Genomic DNA, 26,252 nt, shown 5'->3' with positions numbered 1-26,252 from the left:
TACATATGTTCTCTATTATAGCACTTACAGCAGTTTATTGTACTTCATTAACTCTATCTCTCTTAATAGATTTTTTAAGTAGGCTCCACTGCAGGGCTCGACCTCACAACTGTGAGATCATGACCTGAGCCAAAAATCAAGAGTCAGTCACTCATGGGGCACTTGGGTGGCCTAGTCGGTTAAGCATACTCAACTTACTGAGCATTCAGGTGCCCCTAGATTTTTAAACTTGATGGAAACATAAGCCTTTTCTCTCCTTATACAAGATAACACGATTTGGTCTGCTCAGTACTTTTTTAACTACTTTCCTTTTCTGAAAAATGCTTTTTACATACACACCAGCTATATGGTTTTCATAGAGAACTTCCTATCTTCCTATAAAACCCTGTCTCTAGAAAAATAATTGATTTAGGGTCAGCCATCTGACCCAAGATGAATCAATAATAGGATCACATCCTTGTGGTTATAAATAATTGTTCCAGTGCTAGGACCTGGCACCAATAGGGCAAGGTAGTATCCTTTCAGTAAAATTTTAAAACTCAGAACCAAGAAACAACTCTCAGTGTTTCCCTTGTGGCAAAACAGGAGAGATGAACAATATTACTTATTTAAGGTCAAGTTTTAAGCCTAAATGAAAAAGACAACCTGAGAGAATTAAGTTAATATCTAAAATGAGAAAAAAATCTTGATGCTATTCAAGTCCCTGATTCTAGCAGTGGCCCAGCGGCACCAATGCCCTTTCTTTTAGTAAAGAGTCTTAATCTACTCAGGCTGCACTAACACAATGCCATAGATTGGATGGTTATAAACAACAGAAATTAATTCCTCAGTCTGGAAAATTGGCAGTCCAAAATCAAAGTTTTCTCAGATTCAGGGTCTGGTGAGAGCCTCAGTCCTGGTTCAGCGAAAGCTGTCTCTTCACTGTGTCCTCACACAGTGAAAGAAGCAAGAAGAACTCTCTGGGGTCTCCTTTTAAAAGCACTAATTTCATTCATGAGGGCTCCAACATCATGACCTAATCACTTTCTAAAGGTCCCCCTGCTAATACCATCACTAATAAACTTTTGCTTTTGTAGGGAAGGAAAAATATGTTTTTCCTCTACTCTTCTAAATTCTCAGCTAGGGACTCTATAACAGAAGATAAATTAATAAATAAACTTCATACAAATGAAGAGTTTTATTAAATAAATCTATTGAATAAATTTTAAATGTAAAACTTTATAAGGAAATAGAGACCCAAGTAAGTGGTTAAACCTGAGCACTTTTATACTAGGTTTGATGAAGAGTGGAAAGTAGTGGGAAAATGTGATTGAACAAAAAAGGGTATGAACTAAGTGAAGCATACTAAATGTTCCTCAAAAACAGCTAGGCTTGTTTGTTCAGATTGTTCTCGGTGTCCCTCTGTCTTGGAGATAAAGATGTTCCTTTCCTCAAGGTATAGGGAGGACAGTTCTCAAATGAGAATCCTTCTTGTTTCTCTGCTGCTTCTCAAATTCCTTCTGCTTAGAATAGTCAGTATGCCAAGGTGCCTTATTTTTGGGCAGTGTGCCCTGACCCCATCACTTTCTATTCTATTCCTAGCATCCAATATACTACTTAGGGTAAGTACTCAATAAACATGTTGAATATATAAATGAAAAGAAAGTGAAGGAGAAAGGAAATATATGAAGGTAAATAAATCACTGGACAGCCTCATGAAAAAGAAACTGGTCCCCTATCTTACACCATACACAAATTCACCTCAAGATGGGTTAAAAAGTTCAACATATGACCTAAAACCATAAACCTCCTAGAAGAAAACAAAAGAGGTAAGTTCCTTGACATCAGTCTTGGCGATGATTTTTTTTTTTTTTTGGATTTGACACCAAAAGTAAACAAACATGTGAAACTATATCAAACTAAAAAGCATGGAGCTAATCAGGGCACCTGGATAGCTCAGTCAGTTGAGCCTCCAACTTTGGCTCAGGTCACAATCTCGTGGTTCGTGGGTTCAGGTTCAGCATTGAGCTCTGTACTGACAGCTCTGTGCTGACTGCTTAGAGCCTGGAACCTGCTTCAGAGTCTGTGTCTTCCTCTCCCTCTCTCTCCCTCTCTCTGCCCCTCCCCGGCTCACGCTCTGTCTCTCTCTCAAAAATAAACATTTAAAAAAATTAAAAAGCATAGAGCTAAAATGTACTATGTTAAGTGAAATAAGTCAGAGAAAGACAAATACCATATGATTTGACTCATATGTGGAATTTAAGAAATAAAACAGATCAACATATGAGAAGGGAGGGAGGAAGAAGAGAGAAGGAAACAAACTACAAGAGACTCTTAACAATAGAGAACTGAGAGTGGATGGAGGGATGTGGGTGAATAATGGGTATTAAGGAGGGCACTTGTGATGAGCACTGGGTGTTATATGATGAACTCTACTCCTGGAACCAATATTGCACTGTATGTTAACTAAAATTTAAATAAAAACAAACAGACAACAAAAAACAAAAAATCTTCTGCACAGCAAAAAAAATCTTTCCCAAACTATGGAACAGGAGAATATATTTGCAAATCATTTATCTGATAAGGTTCAATATGCAAAATATATAACGAACTCATACAACTCTTAGCCAAAAATCAACAAGCTAATTTTGTAAATGGGCAGTGAAACTGAACAGACGTTTTTCCTAAGAAGACATACAAATGGCCAACAGGTACATGACAAGATGCTCAACATCACTCATCTTCAGGGAGATGCATATCAAAACCACAATGAGATATCAACCCATACCTGTTAGAATGGCTATCATCAAAAAGGCAAGAGATAAACAAGTGCCAGCAAGGATGTAGAAAAAGAGAACTCTTGCATGCTGTTGGTAGGAATGTAAATGGATGGAGCTACTACAGTGAACATAATGTATGTTCCTCAAAAAATTAAAAGTAGAACTACCATATGACTCAGGAATCCCACTTTTGAGTATATATTGAAAGGAAATGAAAAGAGCATCATATGGAGATACCTGCACTCCCATGTTCACAGAAACATTATTCACAATAGCCATGATATGGAAATAAGTTCAGTGTGTGTCAGTGGATGAATGGGTAAAGAAGATGTGGTATACACATATGACAAAATATTCTTCAGCCATGAAAATGAAGGAAATCCTGCAATTTTTGACAATTTGGATGGACCGTAAAGGCATGTTAACTGAAATAAGCTAGAGAAAGACAAATAATGCATGGTATCACTTACATATGGAATCTAAAAAAAAAAAAAAAAAGTCAAATTCATAGAAACGGAGTAGAAAAGTGGATGCTGGGGCTAGGGACTGTGGAGTAGGGAATATACAGGTTTGCAGAGGGTGCAAACTTTCAGCTATAAAATGAGTAAACATCATGACTGTGGCTGATAACACTGTATTACGTTAAGTGAAGAAAAAGAAGGTATATACATCAATCACATTTACAACAAAAAATTTTATTGCTAAAATCCATAAATATTTACTTTTAAAGTATAACTAAATTTCCTTGTGTAAACCGTCATCTGCAGAGTAAGATACAAAAATGGCAGAGAAAGGAAAAGAGGATATACTAACAGTAGTTATAAGCAATTTCTATCCTCCTTTATGAACAGTCTTATTTCTTAGGCTCTCATTTTAGCACTTATCTTGAAGATTAAATATCACACACAAGTTCCCTTGAGACAAAAATATACTCTGTCTAAACTTTTTATTTACTTGAAGACTCTAAACATAGGCAAATGAACTTTGTTTTGAAGTATTAGACTATAGTTAACATTCTAAGAATGCCTAAGAAATTATTCAAGTTGTGATATATGAAACTAATCATTAATGGAAAAACCTTCTTCAGTGCCTCCTTTCAAACAAATTCTCTAAATACTGTAAGACAGTAAAGACATTTATTCCCTGAGCTCTTTAGCTAACTTTGGTAACTATCTGCCTAAGCAGACTACTGTAGTAACTAAAACAACTGCAATATAATGTTTGACCATACCTTGTAAAGTTAATTTTATATAACACATAACTTAAAAATATGAAGCCACAAAAGATTTTAAGAATTAACAAAAGTACTAATTTATACTTTGAGTTCTAAAGTTACAATTTTATTAGAAAACTGAATGTTACAATTACATTAGAGTCAAAACAAAATGCAAATGAAAAGACTTACCAGGTGTTTTCTTCTGGCAAGATATGTGATTTACCATATACAAGTTAAGGAGGTCTAAACTGACAGTGGAATTTTTGACAGGGGATAAAACCCCCAGTAATTTCATTTTTGATTTTAACTTTTTCTTTTCAAAATATTCCTAAAACAATTAAAAATAAAAGTTATTACAACAGCCATATGGTTTTAGGAAGAATCATAAAAATAAAAAAGCAATAATGCTATTAAATACTTGACTTGACATTTTTATATTTTTGATACCCCCTTTATATGTTTACATATAAACTGAAATCAATCATGATGACTTATAATTTGCCCAAAGACTCTTAATTTCATAACCTCTTAAAATCTTTCTTTTGTTAAACGTAATGACTTTAAAACAGAGCCATTCCCCGGTATCAAAAGATTAAAAATTATATGAAATGTAGAAAGTTGCCAATTTAATTCCCTTTGTTATCCTTCCATGACTCCTACTTTGCCATTAGCAAGGGTTGTACTGTGGAGTGGACTGAGAAGTGAATGGGAGATAAGAGTGAAGAGGCATAGCAGGAAAGGGAAAGGACCCAGAAAGGGAGCAAAAATTGTTTTAATAGGGGAAAATTAAGTATGTTTGACTATCAGTGTAAAGCCTCCAGTTGACAGTGACTGGTTGAGGATATAAGAAAGAGAAGAATTAATTGATGCCACGAAGTCCCTGAGAAAGATGGAATCCAGATTGCAGATTCCTTTGACTAGAGGAAACTACAGTACTTCCACAGTCACAGAAGGGAAAGATTTAGTGAAGATATAAGATAGTTTACACAACTGGTAGTAGAAATCTGAGATAATTCTCATGATACCTTCTATTTCCTCTAAAATATAAGACAAAGTCATCTAATGAGTATGAAAGGATTAAAAAATAGAGTTGGTGAAGAGTACTTTGGGGAAGCATGACTTTGAAAATGTCATACCTTTCCTTTAAAAGAAGAGAAAAGAAGCCTAACTAGAGATCAACACTTTGGGGGAGGGCCATATGTCTTTTCCTTTCTTACAAATATTCACAAGAATGATCCAGAGTTAGAATATTAAAAAAAAAAAAAAAAAAAAAAATCTGGAGACAGACTATATTCATGGTTTATTTACTGAATGTCTACGTTATTGCTTGTCACAATTCCAGGCACAGGCGATCTAAAATAAACAAAAGTAATAAAATTCCTCTTCTGATGAATATGTATTAATGAAGGTGAGGGATGACAGAACAAACAAACTTATAACTAAATACAAGATTATGAAAGACAAGAGTGAGGACTAAAAAAGGGTCCTGGAGAGAAAGTAACTAGAGAGTGGGGAGCTACTTAGATGCTGAGATCAGAGAAAAACAATGTTAAGAGGAGATATTTTGGCTGAAACACAAATGTTGATAAGCCAGGCATGCAAATATCTTGAGGAGGAATATTCCAGACAAAGAGAAGAATGGCAGGAAGAAGTTCAGTGTAGCTAAAACACAATGAATAACAGGGTGAGTAGTAAGAAAGTCAGAGAAGTAGGGAAGGTGTAAATCCTTCAGGTCCTTTTCGGCTATGGTTAAATCAGTATTACTCTAAAAGCAGTGGGGTGCTGCTGGGAGTTGTTTAGAGGTTGGCTGAAGGTCCTCAGGTGGAGCGATCACATCGCACAATCGCACAAACAGATTTACCATGCGGACAAATACAACAAGGAGGAGTTCCAGTACAGCATGCCATGTTGCCCAAGGGCATAGCCACGCCAGTCTCAAACACATTTGATAGCTGAATCTGAACTTGGAGGCATCTTGGCTTTCAGCAGAGTCAAGGATGGGTCCATTATATGATCCATGAACCAGAACCTCACATCTTGTTCTGGAGGACACTGACCAAGAAGCCAAAGAAATGAAGCTAACATCTTTCTGATAACATTATTATGTTACCTTCTTGTTTCTCCCTTTGATATTGAAAGGATATTCAGACTGTTTGAATGTGCTGGTGACTGCTCTGCTTCAAGTGAGCAGAGCCAACAGCACCATGGCCCAGCCAGATGAGTGCTATTTGGGCTGCAGCCTTGGCTGAGTGCGACCCCAGAAGCCATGCAGAGCTCTGTACCCAGCAGAATACACTTGGTAGATGGAGGAAGCAACTAATCTAAGAATAAGGTCATGGCTATTACAGGGACTGTGTAAACTTGCTCTTTTGTTTTTTCTGCCAAGTATTGTATGTATGGTGGTTTATGTTTCATTGTATTGGAAACTTTCCATTTTACTCAAGAAATCTGTTCCATGTTACCTTGATAAAAGAGGAAGTTTTTATAATATAAAAAATTAAAAAAATAATAAAATAAAAGCAGCGAAAAAACAACTGAAGCTTTTAAGCAGGAGGATGACAAATTCTGATTTGTGCTTTTAAAAGATCATACTAACTGCTACATGAAGAACAGACTACAAAGGAATGAAAGATAAAACAGAAAAAAATTGGTAAGTTCGATTACATTAGAATTAGGAACTTTCCTTCAAAGACAGCATTAAGAAAAGAAAAATAAAAGCTACAGAGTACACATATAACCAACAAAAAATTCTAAATATATAAAGACAATAAGCAAAAGACCAACACCACTAAAAAAAATGTAAAAAAAATACTTGGAAAAGTACTTCACAAAAGAGGAAACACGGATGAAAAGATAACCTTATTAGTAGTCCAGAAAATACAAGTTAAATTTATAGTGAGACATCATCTAAGTTAATAACTGTCCTGCTTTTATTATAATCACTCCCTTGCTTTTTAAATTTTATGAGCTTTGAACATATTTTTTTTCTGTTTTGGAACTTTTGGCAAACAGAACGCTATTGCTTACATTCTGTGACTTGTGACATTTGTTCAAAATTATGTTTGGGGGAGTCATCTACATGAATTCTATGTAGTTGATACATTTTCACTGCTGTACCATTACTTGGGTATCCCACAATTCAACCATTCTACTGCTAATGGACATTTGGATGGTCTCCTTCCCTCCTCAGGCTCTCGCCCTTCTCTTTTGCCTTCTCCTCTTTTTGCTACGTAACAAAGATCCAAACAAGCTTGTATATGTCTCAAAGTACACATGTGGAAGAGTTTCTCTTGAATATACACTACTCAGTTGTAAGATACATACATGCTCAACTTTATATAATAAAATCAATGTAAGAAAAAGAACTAATAAAAAAGTTAGGAGACAGGTTCTAAGACCATCATAATACTCTAGGCAATAAACGATATGAATTGGGGTACTGATAGCACATGTAGTGAGAAGTGATCAGACGTGGGATATATGTTGGAGCTAGAATCAACAATGATCTTTAAGTCTCTACCTGAGCAAAATGGTTGGCTATACAAGCTATCTATAAACAGAGAAAACTGGATAGTCTTTTAGTTACTTAGGTGAATTTATTAACCTTCAAAAAATATTTCAGAAGATCACTGTTCTCATAATGCTGATATAAATAAAAATATATATTTTTTTTACCTTTTGCTTTCTCCTTTCCTGCTTGATCAGAACCCTGGTACTGAAAAAAGAAGCAAAACAAAAAAATATAATGGTTAAAAAAATAGTTTCTTAAATGATTGCCATTTTGGCTGAAGACTTGAAATTAACATCGAAAAGTATAGTAACAATTATATTATTTTTTGAAAAGAAAACTATGAAAATGTTATTTATAGCATATACTACTTCAAAAAATTTTCTTAGAAAATTCAAGAAGTAATAAAGACTAACCTCTAATAAATAAAAAACATTAAAAAAAATCTGAATTATAAAATCAATATAAGCAAAGAGAAAGCAATGCATTGGAAAAGATGTATCCCTGAAACATTATCATCTGATAGCAATATTCTTGGTCAAAACTGCTATTTTCTTGACTTTCCTTGTATTTCAATATTCTACTAAAATCGAGAGGGATTAGAGAGAAGATCAAAATCTGTATAGGATCTAAGGAAATGTTAAGTTTATTATTAGAGCAACCTGAGTTATATTAATGTATCAGCTAAGTGTTTTTGAAATCATCTAACTTCTTTAAAAAAAAAATAGCTAGTCATTATGGATGCACCTTATACCTATGATCTTTGTGCTAAACACTGCACTAAATCCCAGTGAAAGTACAGTATTTAACAGTTACTAAAATATTTGCTTTCTTAGTAATACCGGAATGCTATAAAACATTCATGACAATACAAGCAGATCTGCACAATATAGTTTTTTTTTCAATATATGAAATTTATTGTCAAATTGGTTTCCATACAACACCCAGTGCTCATCCCAAAAGGTGCCTTCCTCAATACCCATCACCCACCCTCCCCTCCCTCCCACCCTCCATCAACCCTCAGTTTGTTCTCAGTTTTTAAGAGTCTCTTATGCTTTGGCTCTCTCCCACTCTAACCTCCTTTTTTTTTTTTTTTCTTCCCATTTCCTTTCCCCCATGGGTTTCTGGTAAGTTTCTCAGGATCCACATAAGAGTGAAAACATATGGTATCTGTCTTTCTCTGTATGGCTTATTTCACTTAGCATCACACTCTCCAGTTCCATCCACGTTGCTACAAAAGGCCATATTTCATTCTTTCTCATTGCCACGTAGTATTCCATTGTATATATAAACCACAATTTCTTTATCCATTCATCAGTTAATGGACATTTAGGGTCTTTCCATAATTTGGCTATTGTTGAGAGTGCTGCTATAAACATTGGGGTACAAGTGCCCCTATGCATCAGTACTCCTGTATCCCTTGGGTAAATTCCTAGCAGTGCTATTGCTGGGTCATAAGGTAGGTCTATTTTTAGTTTTTTGAGGAACCTCCACACTGTTTTCCAGAGTGGCTGCACCAATTTGCATTCCCACCAACAGTGCAAGAGGGTTCCCGTTTCTCCACATCCTCGCCAGCATCTATAGTCTCCTGATGTGTTCATTTTGGCCACTCTGACTGGCGTGAGGTGATACCTGAGTGTGGTTTTGATTTGTATTTCCCTGATGAGGGGCGATGTTGAGCATCTTTTCATGTGCCTGTTGGCCATCTGGATGTCTTCTTTAGAGAAGTGTCTATTCATGTTTTCTGCCCATTTCTTCACTGGGTTTTGTTTTTTGGGTGTGGAGTTTGGTGAGCTCTTTATAGATTTTGGATACTAGCCCTTTGTCTGATATGTCATTTGCAAGTATCTTTTCCCATTCTGTTGGTTGTCTTTTAATTTTTTTGGTTGTTTTCTTTGCTGTGCAGAAGCTTTTTATCTTCATAAGGTCCCAAGAAGGTTCATTTTTGCTTTTAATTACCTTGCCTTTGGGGATGTGTCAAGTAAGAGATTGCTACGGCTGAGGTCAGAGAGGTCTTTTCCTGCTTTCTCCTCCAGGGTTTTGATGGTTTCCTGTCTCACATTCAGGTCCTTCATCCATTTTGAGTTTATTTTTGTGAATGGTGTCAGAAAGTGGTCTAGTTTCAATCTTCTGCATGTTGCTGTCCAGTTCTCCCAGCACCATTTGTTAAAGAGACTGTCTTTTTTCCATTGGATGTTCTTTCCTGCTTTGCCAAAGATTAGTTGGCCATACGTTTGAGGGTCTAGCTAGTTCTAGGGTTTCTATTCTATTCCATTGGTCTATGTGTCTGTTTTTGTGCCATGTACAATATAGCTTTTAGATATACATGAAACTATGGTCTCAAATTCAAGATTTGTGCAAGAATTATAAGTAAAATAATCAAATGTATCTTAGCTATATGAAATAACATGAAAATACCTAATAACGAGTACCATATATCTTGTACCACTCTAAATACTTCAAATACTTTATATGTATAAACTCAATCTTCAGAGCAATTCCATAAAATTGTATCTATTTTTATCCCCATTTTACTGATGGAGAAACTAAGACACAAAAAGGTTAAGTAACTTACCCAAGGTCACACTGCTAGTAAGTGGTAGAACCAGGATTCAAATACAAGAATTCTGAGTGTGAAGTTTTTAACCAGTATACTACACTACTTTCCAAGTATGTCGACTGTGAATACATCACAAAGCCATTCATTTTTCCAAATGAAAATTTTCCAAATTTTCATAAACTACATGAATGACAGTTATTGAATACCCTCATACTTTGTCACTTATTGGACTTGTTCTTTAGCATATTTCCCAATAGCTATGTGTTAATTGACCAGTTTAAGCTCATTGATCAAAGAATCCAATCTATTCTGTTCTATGCAGCAAAAGTATACTGCTGGCATTCAAATTTTAGGGGAAAAAAGGAAAATAAATTACATTTCACTGGCATCTCAAATGCTAAGTTTGGATAAGACCAGAGAGATTAGTTTATTCTCCATCATTTTAAAATTTACAAAAACTTGCACAGAGTACAAAGAGACTTTTCAAAGTTCAGAAATATAAAAAGTATGACAGAGCCAGCAATATTAAGCATTTCAGATTATAAACAGGTAATAAAAAGAAATATCAATTCTATCAGCAGTTCTCACATTATGAAAATCAGCAGAATTAGGGACAAGCCAAAATCTAAATACAGTCTTTATATATGCATAGATCAAGTGCTTTATTCCAGGTTGATTTTCCATTATCCAGGACACTTCTTATGGCTCTCACCAAATTCTTTGTACTACACAATCCCCATCACTATGTGCCTAAGAAAAGTCCATTAGGAACTCAAGACTAGCTCCTAGATCAGCCTACTAATCACTACACCATAATGAAAGTGAAAAAGGATCCTGATGTAGAAGTCAAAGGTAATTTCTTAAATAGGACATTTTAGATTGTTATAAAGGAAACCAATGCTACTCAACAGTGTCTAAATGTTTTACTGAATATAATCACTCTCAATGAGGTGCACTAAAGAAAAAAACATTGCATCAATTAGGATTCTTGGTTACAAGAAACTGAAAGCCCCTTTGGTTAAACAGAAAATAAATGTATTAGAAGGAAGCTGGGTAGCCCACAGACCTGGCAAGAAGGCTGAGAAAGCAAGTTTGGCAACCAGTAGGAAGAAGAAATCAAGGCTGTTGTGAGGTCATAGTAAAAAATCATGCCATAATTAGTTGCATAGGACACCACTGCTGACATGGTGAACCCTGGACACCACTGACTATACCACTGTCACCAAAAACCCAAGTTTGGCTGCCTGTCACTTGAAAAGCCAATACTCAAGAGCTTTGATTGGAAAGGAATTTGAGCTTTATTCAGGAGGCTAGCCACCTGGGAAGAAGGCAGACTCCTGTGCAAAAACCAACTCGAAGGTTTCTGCCTGACCCAAAGATTTTTAAAGGAACTTTAGGGCAGTTAATCAGTAAAAGAAAAAAACCTACGACTATCTGGTCAATTAATCTTTGACAAAGCAGGAAAGAATATGCAATGGAAAAAAAGACAATCTCTTCAAAAAATAGTGTTGGAAACTAGACAGCAATGTACAAAAGAACAAAACTGGGGGTGCCTGGCTGGCTCGGTCAGTACATCATGTGACTCTTGATCTCACGGTCAGGGGTTTAAGCCCCATTTAGGCATGGAGACTACCAAAAAAAAAAAAAAAAAAAAAAAAAAAAGCTAAAAAAAATACAAAATTGGACCACTTTCTTACACTGTACACAAAACAAATTCAAAATGGATTAAAGACCTAAATATGAGACAGGAAAACATCAAAACCCTAGAGCAGAACAAAGGCAGCAACCTCTTTCACATCAGTCATAGCAACTTTTTACTAGATATGTCTCTTGAGGCAAGAGAAACAAAAGCAAAAATATATTGGGACTTCATTAAAATAAAAAGCTTCTGCACAGCAAAGGAAACAATCAACAAAACTAAAAGGTAACCTATAGAATGGGAGAACATATTCACAAATGACGTATCTGATAAAAGGTTAGTATCCAAACCTATAAAGAACCTATCAAATTCAACACCCAAAAAACAAATGATCTGGTTAAAATATTGGACAGAAGACATGAATAGACATTTTTCCAAGGAAGACATACAGATGGCCAACAGACACACGGAAAGATGCTCAACATCACTCATCATCAGGGAAATTTAAATCAATATTACAATGAGATAACACCTCACACCTGTCAAAACGGCTAAAATAAAGGACATAAAAAACAACAGGTTTTGGTGAGGATGTGGAGAAAGGAGAACCCTCCTGCACTGGTGGTGGAAATGCAAACTGGCCCAGTTACTGTGGAAAATGATATGGAGGTTCCTCAAAAAGTTAAAAATAGAACTACCCTATAACCCAGCATTTGCACTACTAGGTATTTACCCAAAGACTACAAAAATACTAATTTGAAGGGATACATGCACCCTGATGTTTATAGCAGCATTATCGACAGTAGGCAAATTATCTAACAGCCCAAATGTCCACTGATTGATGAATGGATAAAGAAGATGTGGTGTATGTATGTGTGTGTGGGTACACACACGCACACACACACACACACACACACACACATACACACACACAAATGGAGTATTACCCAGCCATAAAAAAGAATGAAATTTTACTATTCACAATATGTGGATGGAGCTAGAGAGTATTACACTAAGCAAAATAGAGACAGATGAACAGAAATATGATTTCACTCATACATGGAATTTAAGAAACAAATGATCATGGGGGGGGAGGAAGAAAGAGGAAAACTGAGAAACAGGCTCTTAACTACAGAAAACAAACTATTGTTTACCACGGCAGAGGTGGGTGGGGGGATGGATTAAATAGGTAATGTGAATTCAGGAGAGCACTTGTGAGGAGCGCTAGGTGTTTTATGGAAGTGTGGAATGACTATATTGTACACCTGAAAATAATATTACACTTTATGTTAACCAACTGGACTTTAAATAAAAACTTTAAAAAATTAGAGGCACCTGGGTGGCTCAGTCGGTTGAGTGTCCAACTTTAGCTCAGGTCATGATCTCGCGACTTGTGAGTTCAAGCCCTGCATCGGGCTCTGTGCTGACAGCTCAGAGCCTTGGAGCCTGCTTCAGATTCTATGTCTCCCTCTTTCTCTACCCCTCCCCCACTCCTGGTCTGTCTCTCTCTGTCTCAAAAATAAATAAACATTAAAAAAAAAACTTTAAAATATTAAATTTAAAAATTAAAAAAAATTTAAAAATTAGTAAAAGGGGACACAGTGGTAACACTCCTTGAATGCTTACAGACTCAATGGTGCTAGCTACAAATGTCATTGTAGTGGTTGGAGGTTGTATAGGAGGGTTTGATTCTGAGTCTTTCTAGGAAACCATGCATGATCTATAGATAGACAAAGAAAGGTTTAGTTAATCATGAGGGCTGAAGGTGCTTGCTAAAAGTTAAAGACTCTAACAGGTTGGCCAGAGGCGCCAAGGTGGCTTCACCCTCTCCACTGATGAACAGTAAATACCTCCTTCTGGCATCATTGACATTACTGCCTCTGAAAATTCAATCCTGCTGCAGCACCTACAAGTGCCTACAACTACAATAGATACTCTGTATTCCTTAACTGCTATTCAATATACAGGACAAGTGCATCAAAGTCTGAGCTTAGATCATATGCCCATTCCCTAGCTGCAAAACAGACTGAAACAAATATCTGGGTTTGTTTTGTTTTGTTTTTCCAGATTCTATAGAGGAATGTGGCCTATGCCTAGCACCAAAACTCTTAAGGTGGGAAATATCCCACATGCCAACAAGGGGCTCAGATGCTGGGCTGCCAAAGAGTGTAAACAGCTACTTAAAAAATGTTATACAGGGGCGCCTGGGTGGCGCAGTCGGTTAAGCGTCCGACTTCAGCCAGGTCACGATCTCGCGGTCCGTGAGTTCGAGCCCCGCATCAGGCTCTGGGATGATGGCTCAGAGCCTGGAGCCTGTTTCCGATTCTGTGTCTCCCTCTCTCTCTGCCCCTCCCCCGTTCATGCTCTGTCTCTCTCTGTCCCAAAAATAAATAAACGTTGAAAAAAAAAATTAAAAAAAAAATGTTATACAATGAAATTAAGAAGTTAGTGACTCAAAAGTAATTTTTTATGTGGCTATGTCAGAAGTGTGTGTGTGTGTGTGTGTGTGTGTGTGTGTGTGTGTTCCTAACAGTTGCATCTAATGTTCTAATGGATTTGCTTAGGTGAAAAGATGAATATCAAAATAACAATGTTATTCTTTTTTTTTTTTTTTTTTTTGCTCCCCAAGGGTTGAGCAAAATGGCAATATAGAAGGCTCCTGAGCTCCCCTCTTCCCAGACACACCAAACGTACCACATTCCCTCTGAAAGAGATCCAGAAACTAGCTGAGTGACTCCTATGTACTAGATAAATGAGAAAATACCCACACTGAAATGAGGCTCAGACACACTTACCATAAACACGCCCTCCCCCCAGCCATAGCACAGTGCCATATAGTGAGGAGGGAACCCCCAACTCCTAGTTTTGACCAGAGAAGCAAATGGTTTGTACTCCATATACAGCATTCCAACTCTCACCGGAGAGTCAGGTTCCTAAAAATGTAGTTCTGAAAGCCAACAGGGCCTATGCCCAGGAGACCCACAAGACATAGCAAACAAATAAGCAATTCATAATGGGCATGCAGCATTCATCACAGCTATCCCTGAGGGTTCAGCATGGAGTGAGCAGGTAAATCATCTATCTCCCAGCCTTTCCCTGAAAAAGGTTTATCTGCATACTTTAAAAGCTCCCGCCTGAGAGTCAGGCTGATAATTCCATCAGAAATTAGAAAGCCAGAGGATACCTCTCCTGCCTATTTCTAAACCACTCCAGTTTACCAGCATCTCCCTAGAAGAGGATGCTGTGCTCCAGCCAATATAGCTGTCACCCAAAGAACAAGTCACTGGATGTCCTGACACTGATAACCAAAGGGGCTTCCACTCAAGAAACCAATAGAACATTAGTAAACAAAGAAACAATTCTTAGCCTATCACCCCAGGGCTAAGCAAGAAGTAACCAGGCAAAATCTCTTAAATCCATTATTTCTCTGAAAAAGGTTTATCTGTTTACCTTAAAAAATGCTGCCCTGGGGCAAAGATCCTAATCTAGCATGCATTAACAAGCTGCCTGTGATCTTCAGAGACCTTGGAAGACTGCAAACCTCTCTCATGCCTTCTCCCCACTCCAATGAAACCAAATCTCCAGTATCTACTAGGAAATAGCTTGTACAGCATATTTAGCACCACAACTTTTGTGACAGCCACCTAAAGGACTGGTCTCCAGATCACCTGATTCTAATAGTCAATGGGGCTTGCATTCACCATTCCCACAGAAATGTAGCAAACAATGAAATAGTTCTTTGGGCATAGAAAACAACCCAGAGGTTGTCCAAGGAGCCCAGCACAGCTAGAGCAAGCAAAAAAGCTCACCTCTTAGTTTTTTTGTTTTTTTTTTTTTTTGTTTTTTTTTTTCCTGGAAGGAGCTTAAATACATGCATACCTCAAGGCAGTTAGCAACCAGGTGCTAACTGTATCTTACCCACTAGGACCCACCTACTACTAAGAAACAGAACAAAGGAGGCTTGGACAATAATAAAAGTTTGAGAGACAACTAGGAGGTAGAGCCTGGCTGATCAAGGAGATTCAATTCCTTCATAAGACCATTCTGTCAAAACTGGGAGAAAGAAGGAAATTTAGGGAGGATCAAGGAGTAGGAAGATCCTGAGCCTACCTCTTCACACAGACATAGCAAGGCAACAACTGTATATATACAACTCACTCTACAAATGACTTGAAGACTGGCAGAACAGATCCTCCACAGCTAATGCCACACTGAGAAGGGTAACAAGGGCAGAGTTACAGCCAGGAAAAAACCCTCTGGAGAGACAACCTACAAACAGGAAGGATATCATAGGGATGGAGGTCCTGGTGAGGAGTGAGGGAATCAAACCCCTTATCAGGCACACCCAGCCCTGCTGGGGGTCAGGATTTCAGAGTCAGGGGGGGCTTTACTGCAAGAGAGCCAGAGGGATACAGGAAACTGATATTCCACTCTTAAAGAGCCAGCATACTAATCACTCAGTCCAAGACTCAGAATAAAAATAGCATATTGAAAAGCACCAGGGATGGGGCTCCTGGGTGGCGCAGTCGGTTAAGCGTCCGACTTCAGCCAGGTCACGATCTCACGGTCCGGGAGTTCAAGCCCCACGTCGGGCTCTGGGATGATGGCTCAGAGCCTGGAGCCTGTTTCCGATTCTGTGTCTCCCTCTCTCTCTGCCCCTCCCCCGTTCATTCTCTGTCTCTCTCTGTCCCAAAAATAAATAAACGTTGAAAAAAAAAATTTAAAAAAAGAAAAGCACCAGGGTTATAAATAAAAGATTTATTGACTAATTTTAGGGCATGTGCCAGAGGAGCAGGGATCTGTAGAAGCTTTCTCTGGGAATAGAAATGCTGGCACAACTTTTCTTGCCCTCCTTCAACCTAGCTGGTCAGATTCTTGCAAGAGCCAGTTCCAACACTCTCTGTGTGCTCTCTATGTGCTCTCCATGTACTTTGCTAGTACCGCTGGTTCCACCCTGGCATTCCCTTGAAATTATGCACTATCTAACCCACCTGTCCCAACAGGCACCCCTCCAAAGCAGCTCCCACCCCGCCACACCCAGCAGCCCCAGCCGAGATTAGTGCCACTCTAAAGCAGTTCTTGCCCCAGAGAAGGCGAAGTCAGGCCAAGCCACCAGCATGCCCACCGCAGTTGCAGATGGGCCTCTCAGCCAGCCATTCCAGTGCCCAGTCCTGCCCAGCAGTGCACCCATAGCAGTCAGGGCCAATCATTGCAGACAGTTGGCTTGGGGGCCAGTCCAAACTACCAGGGATCCCACACAAGTCACAATCACAACAGGAAGGCACATGCAGCCCATAAAGGGGATACCCCTAGAGTGCCTGGTTCTTGTAACAAGGGGTAATTGCACTACTGGGTGCCACAGGATGCCTTCCACAGAAGACCACTACTTTCAAAACCAGGAGCTGACCTCCCTAAAACACAGAAACAAACATAGAATCAGAAAAAAATAAAGAGACAAAGGAATATGTTCTAAACAAAAGACCAAAAGCACAGAAAACTAAACAGAGATAAGTCATCTACCTGCTAAAGAGTTCAAACTAATGGTCATAAAGATGTTCACTGAAGTTGAGAGAAGAGTGGATGAACTCAGAACTTCAACAAAGAGATAGAAAATATAAAAAGGAACCATCAAAACTAAAAAAATAACTGAAAGGAAAAATATATCACAGTGAATAACAACAGATTAAGAGAATGCAGAAGGGGCGCCTGGGTGGCTCCGTCGGTTAAGCATCCGACTTCGGCTCAGGTCATCATCTCACGGCTCGTGAGTTCAAGCCCCGGATCGGGCTCTGTGCTGACAGCTCAGAGCCCGGAGCCTGCTTCGGATTCTGTGTCTCTGTCTCTCTCTGCCCCTCCCCCACTTGTGCTCTGTCTCTCTCTCTCAAAAATAAATAAAATGTAAAAAAAAAAAAAAAAAAGAAGAGAGAGAGACTGCATAAAAATAGATAGCAATCTGGAAGACAGGGTAGTGTAAAGCACCCAAGAACACTAACAAAAAAGAAACAAATAGAAAAAAAAGGAAAAAAAAATGAGGATAGCTTAAGGAATCTCTGGAATAATATCAAGCATAATAGCATTAACATTATAAGGCTCCCACAGAAAAAGAGAGAGACAGAATGGGGCAGAAAACTTATTTGAAGATATAATAGCTAAAAACTTTCCTAACTTGGAGAAAGAGATAGACATCCAGGTCCAGGAGGCACAGAAAGCCCAAACAAGATGAACCCAAGAAGGTCTACATAAATACAATAATAAAAATTTCAAAAGTTACAAATAAGAGAGAATCTTAAATGAAGCAAGAGCAAAGCAAATCGTTACATACAAGAGAAATCATATAAGACTATTGGCTGATTTTTCAGGAGAAACTTTGCAGACCAAAAGTAAGTACATGATATATTCAAAATAATAAAAGGAGAAAACTTACAAGAATCCTTTACCCTATAAGGTTACCCTGTAATCTTTCAGAATTAAAAGAGAGAGAGTTTCCCAAAAAAGGAGTTCATCACCACAAAGCCAGGCTTACAAAAAATATTAAGGGGACTTCTTCAAGGGAAAAAGAAAGACAAGCAAAGATAAAGAAAATAATGGAAGGAAAAAAATTTCACTGGCAAAAGCAAATATATAGAAAAGACACTAGATCAATCACTATAAAGCTAGTATGAAAATCAAAAGACAAAAGCAATAAAATCAATTATATCTACAAATTAGGAAATACACAAAATAAAACATCTAAAATATGAAAAATATATTTTAGAAATAAAATCTTAAAAACCTCTAAAATATATATATAATGTGGAAAGGGCAATAAATGTGGTTATAAATGTATTCTAACTTAAGTCACATCCAAATTAATATAGACTGTATTATACAAAGGATATTATATATAAGCCACATGATAACCAGAAACTAAAAACCTATATGAAATACATAAAGAACAAAGAGAAATAAATACAAACACCACTAGGGAAAATCAGCAATTCACAAGGGAAGAGAGCAAGAATAGAGAAGAACTATAAAAACAACTAAGAGGGGCGCCTGGGTGGCGCAGTCGGTTGGGCGTCCGACTTCAGCCAGGTCACGATCTCGCGGTCCGGGAGTTCGAGCCCCGCATCAGGCTCTGGGCGGATGGCTCAGAGCCTGGAGCCTGTTTCCGATTCTGTGTCTCCCTCTCTCTCTGCCCCTCCCCCGTTCATGCTCTGTCTCTCTCTGTCCCAAAAATGAATAAACGTTGAAAAAAAAAATGCTTTAAAAAAAAATAAAAAAGAAAACAACTAAGAAAACAATGAATAAAATGGCATAAGTACACAACCAATAATTTTTTAAGTTTTTAATTTTTATTTTTGAGAGACAAAGAATGTGAGCAGGGGAGGAGCAGAGACAAAGGTAGACACAGAATACAAAGCAGGCTCCAGGCTCTGAGCTGTTAGTACAGAGCTCTAGATGGGGTCAAACTCATGAACCATGAGATCATGACCTGAGCCAAAGTCGGATGCTTAACTGACTGAGCCACCCAAGCACTCCCCAAAAATTACTTTAAATGAAAATGGAATAAACTCTCTAATCAAAAGACATAGCCTGACTGCATGGATTAAAAAAAAAAAAAATTATACACTACTTACAAAAACCTTCAGAACTAAAGACACATACAAACTGAAAGAGAAGAGAAAGAAAAAGATATTCCAAGCAAATGGAAGGAAACAAACAAAAATTTGGGGCCGTAATACCTAGACTTTAAAACCAAGACTGTAACAAGACACAAAGAAGAGCATTACATAATGATATACAGATCAATCCAAAAACACTATAATAATTGTAAACATCTGTACACCCAATACACGAACATCTGAATACATAAAGCAATACTAACAGACACAAAGGGAGAAATTATAGTAGTGGATTAATATAATAACAGTAGTGTATTTTAACACCTCACTTACATCAATAGAAAATCATCCAGACAGAAGATCAATAAGACAACAGCGAATTTGAACAACACATTAGACCACATGGACTTGACAGATATATATACAAATACAGATTATACATTCTTTTCATAAATTTTTTTAAGTTTATTTATTTTGAGAGACAGAGACAGTGGGAATGGGGGAGGAGCAGAGAGAGAGGGTGACTGAGAATCCCAAGCAACTCCATACTATTAGCTCAGAACTTGACAAGGGACTTGAATCCATGAAATCATGAGATCATGACCTGAGCCAAAACCAAGAGTCAGTCGCTTAACCAACTAAGCCACCCAGGTACCCTACATTCTTCTCAACATAGAACATAGGATGTTCCCCAGAACAGGGTGCATGTTGGGCCACAACACCAGTCTCAATAAATTTAAAAAGGCTGAAATCATACAAAGCATTTTTCTAATCACAGCAGTATGAAACTAGAAATGAATTACAAGAAAAAACCTGGAAAAAACACAAATATGTAGAGACTAAATATCATGCTACCAAACAACCAATAGATCAATGAAGAAATCAGAGAGGAAACCCAAAAATATCTGGAGACAAATGAGAATGCAAATTTTCAAATTGGGGACATAGGAACAGCAATTCTAAGAAGGAATTTTATACCAATATAGGTGTACCTCAAGAAACAAGACACATCTCAAATAAGTAATATAACCTTTTACCTAAGGGAACCAAAAAAAAAAAAAAAAAAAAAGCCCAAAGTTAGTAGAGAGGAGTAATAAAGCTTAAAATGGAAATAAAGAAAATAGAGACTATAAAAAAAGGGGAAAAAAAAATCAATGAACTAAGAGCTGGTTCTTTGAAAAGTTAAAAATAAAAAAAAAAAACAAACCCTTAAACTTAGATTCATTAAGAAGAGAAAGGGGCTCAAAAAAATTAAGCCAGAAATGAGGAACAACTGATACCACAGAAATTCACAGGATTGTAAGAGACAACTACAAAAATTATATGGCAACAAATTAAAAATGAAGAAATTAATAAACTTCCAGAAACATACAATAGTCTTTCAAGATTGAACAGGAAGAAACAAATTCTGAACAAACCATTACTAGTAATGAAATCAAGTCAGTAATCAAAGAACTCAACAAAAGGCCAGGACAAGATGGCTTCCCAGGTGAATTCTACTAAATAAGAGTTAATACCTATCCTTCTCAAACTATTCCAAAAAACAGAAGAGGAAGAAATGCCTCCAAATTTATTCTATCAGGCAAGGGTTACCCTGACACCACAACACAATGAAAGTAAAACTTTAAAAATACATTAAAAGGATCATTCACCAAGATCGACTGCATTTTAACTAAAAGCTGCACAGATAGTTCAATATACACATATCAACATGCTACAGCACATTAACAAAATGAAATATAAAAATCACACATCATCTCAATAATGGCAAAGAAAACATTTGACAAAATTCAACCTCCTTTCGTCACAAAAAGTCACAGAAAAGTGGGTTTATAGAGAACATACCACAACATAATAAAGGCCATATATGACAAACCCACAGCTAACAACATAGTCAATGGTGAAAATCTGAAAGCTATTCTCTAAAATCAAGAGCAAGACAAGGATATCCACTCTCACCACTTTTGTTCGACAAAATATTGCAAATCCTGGCTGTGGTGTTCAGACAAAAAAAAAAAAAAAAAAGACATCCAAATTGGTAAGGAAGAAGTCAAACATCACTATTTGTAGATAACATTAAACCTAACACAGAAAACTCTAAAAGCTCCACCAAAAAAACTATTATAATTAATAACTGAATTCAGTAAAGTTGCAGAATAAAAATTAATATGCAGAAACCTGTTGTGTTTCTATATACTAATAATGAAGTAGCAAAAAGATATTAAGAAAACCATTCCATTTACAATTGTATCAAAGAGAATAAAATACCTAGGAATAAATTTAACCAAAGAGGTAAAAGACCTATACTCTGAAAACTTTAAGACTTTGATGAAAGAAACTGAAGAAAACACAAATAAATGGAAAAATACTCTATGTTCATGTACTGGAAAAATTCTTATTGTAAAAAATGTCCTTACTACCCAAAGCAATCTACAGATTCAGTGCAAACTCAACAAAAATATCAATTATATTTTTCACAGAACTAAAACAAGTAATCCTAAAATTTCTATCAGGCTACAAAAGACACTGAACAGCCAAAGCAATGTTGAGAAAGGAGGACAAAGATGAAGGCTTCACAATCCCAGATTTTTAAGTATACTACAAAGCTATGGTAATCAAGACAATAAGATATTGATATAAAAACACAACGCCAGAACCAAACAGAGTCCAGAAATAAACCCACATTTTTATGGTCAACTAATCTATGACAAGGGAGGCAAAAACGTACATTAGAAAAGAGTCTTTTCAATAATTAGTACTGGGAATACTGGACAGCTACATACATTAAAAAAAAAAAAAAAAGAAAGAAACTCGACCACTCTTTTATACCATACGCAAAAATGAATTCAAAACGTATTAAAGATATAGATGTAAAACCTGAAACCACAAAAATCTCCTATAAGAAAACATAGGCAGTAAACTCATGGACATTGACCTTAGCAATATTTTTCTGGATCTGTCTTCTTAGAAAGGGAAACAAAAGCAAAAATGAACAACTGGGATATCAACAAACTAAGAAGCTTTTGCACAGTGATATATACCATCAACAAAACAAAACAGCAACCTTGTTAATGGGAGAAATATTTTCAAGTGATGTATCCAATAAGGGGTTAATATCCAAAATAGGCAGAAGACATGAAAAGACATTTTTCCAAAGAAGAAAATGGCCATACAGATGGCCAACAGACCATGAAAAGATACTCAAAATCGTCAGGGAAATGCAAATCAAACCACAATAAGACATCACCTCACACCAGACAGAATAGCTAGTATCAAAAACACAAGAAATAACATGTTGGTGAGGATGTGGAGAAAAGGGAACCCTAATACAAAAACCAAACAAAAACACTACAAGGAAAGACAATTACAGGCCAATAAACCTGTTGACCATGAATGCAAAAATCTTCAACATACTATTAGCAAACCAAATTTAACATAATGACAAAAGATCCTTCACCATGATCAAGTTGATTTAATCCAGGGATGCAATGATGGCTCACCATATGCAAATCAATGTGATAAAACCACATTAATAAGAATCATATGATCATGTCAATAGTTGCAGAAAAAACATTTGGCAATATTCAACATCTTTTCATCATAAAAACTTCCAAAAAAGTGAACACCAGAGAGAATATGCCTAACCAAGGCCATAAATGACAGCCCACAGCTAATCTCATATGCAATAGTGAAACACTGAAACCTTTTCTTCTATGATCAGAAACAAGATGCCACTCCCAACACTTTCATTCAATATAGTAAGGAAGTGCTAGCCAGAGCAATCAGGAAAGAAAAATAACACCCAAAACAGAAAAGAACAAGTAAAACTGAATTTATTTGCAGATAACATGATATATACAGAAAGCTCTAGAGACTCTACCAAAAGAACTGTTAGAGTACACAAATTCAGTAAAGTTGCAGGATATAATATCAATGTACAAAATCAGCTCTATATTAAAAAGAGAAATGAAGAGAATAATCCCACTTACAATAGCAGAGAAAAAAAAAATACTTAGAATAAATTTAACCAAGGAGATGAAACATTTGTACACTGAAGACTATAAGACACTGATGAAAGAAATTAAAGAATACACAAATAATGGTGAGATATTTCATGCTCATGGATTGGAAAAAATACTGTTAAAATGTCCATATATTCAAAATAACCTACAGATTCAATGCAATCCGTGTCAAAATTCCAATGGGATTTTTCACAGAAATAAAACAAACAATCCTAAAATATGAATGGGATCACGAAAGACTCCAAATAGCCAAGGCAATTTTGAAAAAAAGAAAAAAACATAGCTGGAGACATCACACTTGATTTCAACTATACAGATCTTCCTTGACTTACAATGGGGCTAAATTCTGATAAATCCATTGTAACTTGAAAATATTGTAGTGATGGATATTGAGGAGAGCACCTTTTGGGATGAGCACTGGGTGTTGTATGGAAACCAGTATGACAATAAACTTCATATATTGAAAAAAAAATGATAAAATATACCTAATAAAGATCATCTCTTTCTTTCTGTGAAAAAAAAAAAAAAAGAAAATATTGTAGTTAAAAATGCATTTAACACACCTAACCTACCAAATTTCATAGCTTAGCCTAGCCTACCTGAAACATGCTCAGAACATTTTACATTGGCCTACAGCTGGGGAAAATAATCTAACACAAAGCCCGTTTTATAATAAAGTGTTGAATATCTCATGGAATTTATTACATGCTATACTGGACATAAACAACAGAATGGTTGTATGGGTACAGAATAATTGTTAAGTGTACCACTTTTTTTTTTTTTTTTAATTTTTTTTTTTTCAACGTTTATTTATTTTTGGGACAGAGAGAGACAGAGCATGAACGGGGGAGGGGCAGAGAGAGAGGGAGACACAGAATCGGAAACAGGCTCCAGGCTCTGAGCCATCAGCCCAGAGCCTGACGCGGGGCTCGAACTCCCGGACCGCGAGATCGTGACCTGGCTGAAGTCGGACGCTTAACCGACTGCGCCACCCAGGCGCCCCAAGTGTACCACTCTTAACCATCTGAGTGCACAGCTGACTGGGGGCTACAAAACACTGCCACTGCCCAACATTTTGAAAGAGTAGCACACTGCAAATCACTATCCAGGAAAAGATCGAAAATCAAAATTTGAAGTATGGTTTCTACTAAATGCATACTGCTTTTGCGTCACTGTGAGGTCAAAAAATCTTAAGGCAAATCATCATCAGTCAGGGACCATCTATGTTACAAACCCACAGTAATCAAATAGTATGGTCTTGGCATAAATGTAAATACATAGACTGAGACCCCAGGAAAAAATAGAGAGCCTAGCATGCACATATGGTCATTTATGACAAAACTGCCAAAAAACTATAATCGTGAAAGGATAGTCTTTAATAAATTGTTGGGAAAACTGGATAGCCACATGCAAATGAATGAAAGTGGACCCCTATCTTATACCATATACAAAAATCCACTCAAAATTAAGTAAAGACTTGAACATCAGACCTGAAAACATAAAAGTGTTACAGGGAAACACAGGGGGGTAAGTTCATTGACAATGGTCTTGGCCATAAATTTTTTTAGCTTAATCCAAAAACAAAGACAACAAAAGCAAAAATAAGTAAGTAGGCCTCCATCAAACTAAAAAACTTTTGCACAGGAAAAGAAATTATCAACAAAATGCAAAGGCAACCTAAGGAATGAGAGTAAATACTTACAAACATTCTAGCTGATAAAGGGTAAGTATACACAATATATAAGGAACTCATACTACTCGAAAGGACACAAAACAAAAACAAAAACAAACAACCCAATTACTAATGAGGCAAAAAGGCAGCCCTTCCTGCCCAGTCCCCATGCTTTAATAAAAACTTTTCCATCATGGAAAACCCAAAAGATGCCATCAAAAACTGCTAAAACGGATTCATGAATTCAGCAAAGTTGCAGGATATAAAAAACAATGCACAGAAATCGGCTGCATTCCTATACACCAACAATGAAACAAAAAGAGAAATCAAGGAATCTATCCCATTTACAATTGCACCAAAAACCATAAAATACCTAGGAATAAATCTAACCAAAAAGGTGAAAAATCTATACACTGAAAACTATTGACAGCTTATGAAAGAAATTGAAGACACAAAAAATGAAAAAATATTCCATGCTCCTGGATAGGAAGAACAAATATTGTTAAAATGTTGATATGACCCAAAGCAATCTACGTATTCAATGCAATCCCTATCAAAATAACACCAGCATTCCTCACAGAGCTAGAACAAACAATCCTAAAATCTGTATGGAACCAGAAAAGACCCCAAAGAGCCAAAGCAATCTTGAAAAAGAAAACCAAAGCAGAAGGCATCACAATCCTGGACTTCAAACTATACTACAAAGCTGTAATCATCAAGACAGTATGGTACTGGCACAAAAACAGACACTCAGATCAATGGAACAGAATAGGGAACCCAGAAACGGACCCACAAAGGTATGGCCAACTCATCTTTGACAAAGCAGGAAAGAATATCCAATACAATAAAGACAGTCTCTTCAGCAAGTGGTGCTGGGAGAACTGGACAGCGACATGCAGAAGAATGAACCTAGACCACTTTCTTACACCATACACAAAAATAAACTCAAAATGGATGAAAGACCTAAATGTAAGACAGGAAGCCATCGAAATCCTCAAGGAGAAAGCAGGCAAAAACCTCTTTGATCTTGGCTGCAGCAACTTCTTACTCAACACGTCTCCAGAGGCAAGGGAAACAAAAGCAAAAAATAACTATTGGGACCTCAAAATAAAAAACTTCTGCACAGTGAAGGAAACAATCAGCAAAACTAAAAGGCAACTGATGGAATGGGAGAAGACATTTGCAAATGACATATCAGATACAGGGTTAGTATCCAAAATCTATAAAGAACTTATCCAACTCAACACCCCAAAAAATATATAATCCAGTGAA

The 26,252-nt window shown here is 36.8% G+C and overlaps 1 protein-coding gene and 1 pseudogene across 2 annotated transcripts in view; one reads left to right on the top strand and one right to left on the bottom strand.

Moving 5' to 3' along the window:
* CB4H12orf40 (chromosome B4 C12orf40 homolog) overlaps window positions 1-7,685 on the bottom strand; it is a 57,905-nt gene extending 50,220 nt beyond the window's left edge. Inside the window, exons 1-2 of one of the 2 annotated variants that reach the window (XM_045464017.1) lie at window positions 7,651-7,685; window positions 4,165-4,303 (exon numbers count right to left, since the gene is read on the bottom strand). In XM_045464017.1, coding sequence (XP_045319973.1) covers window positions 4,165-4,270 — 106 coding nt within the window. In that variant the 5' untranslated portion in view covers window positions 4,271-4,303; window positions 7,651-7,685. Of the gene's footprint in view, window positions 1-4,164; window positions 4,304-7,650 lie in introns of those variants that run through there. The other variant, XM_045464018.1, reaches the window with a different exon arrangement.
* LOC123591812 lies at window positions 5,729-6,051 on the top strand (annotated as a pseudogene).
* Window positions 7,686-26,252: the final 18,567 nt, after the last annotated feature.

Source organism: Leopardus geoffroyi, chromosome B4, assembly GCF_018350155.1.
Source record: "Leopardus geoffroyi isolate Oge1 chromosome B4, O.geoffroyi_Oge1_pat1.0, whole genome shotgun sequence".
In the NCBI taxonomy this organism is placed as follows: domain Eukaryota; kingdom Metazoa; phylum Chordata; class Mammalia; order Carnivora; family Felidae; genus Leopardus; species Leopardus geoffroyi.
This window is presented reverse-complemented; position numbering and strand designations above follow the sequence as displayed.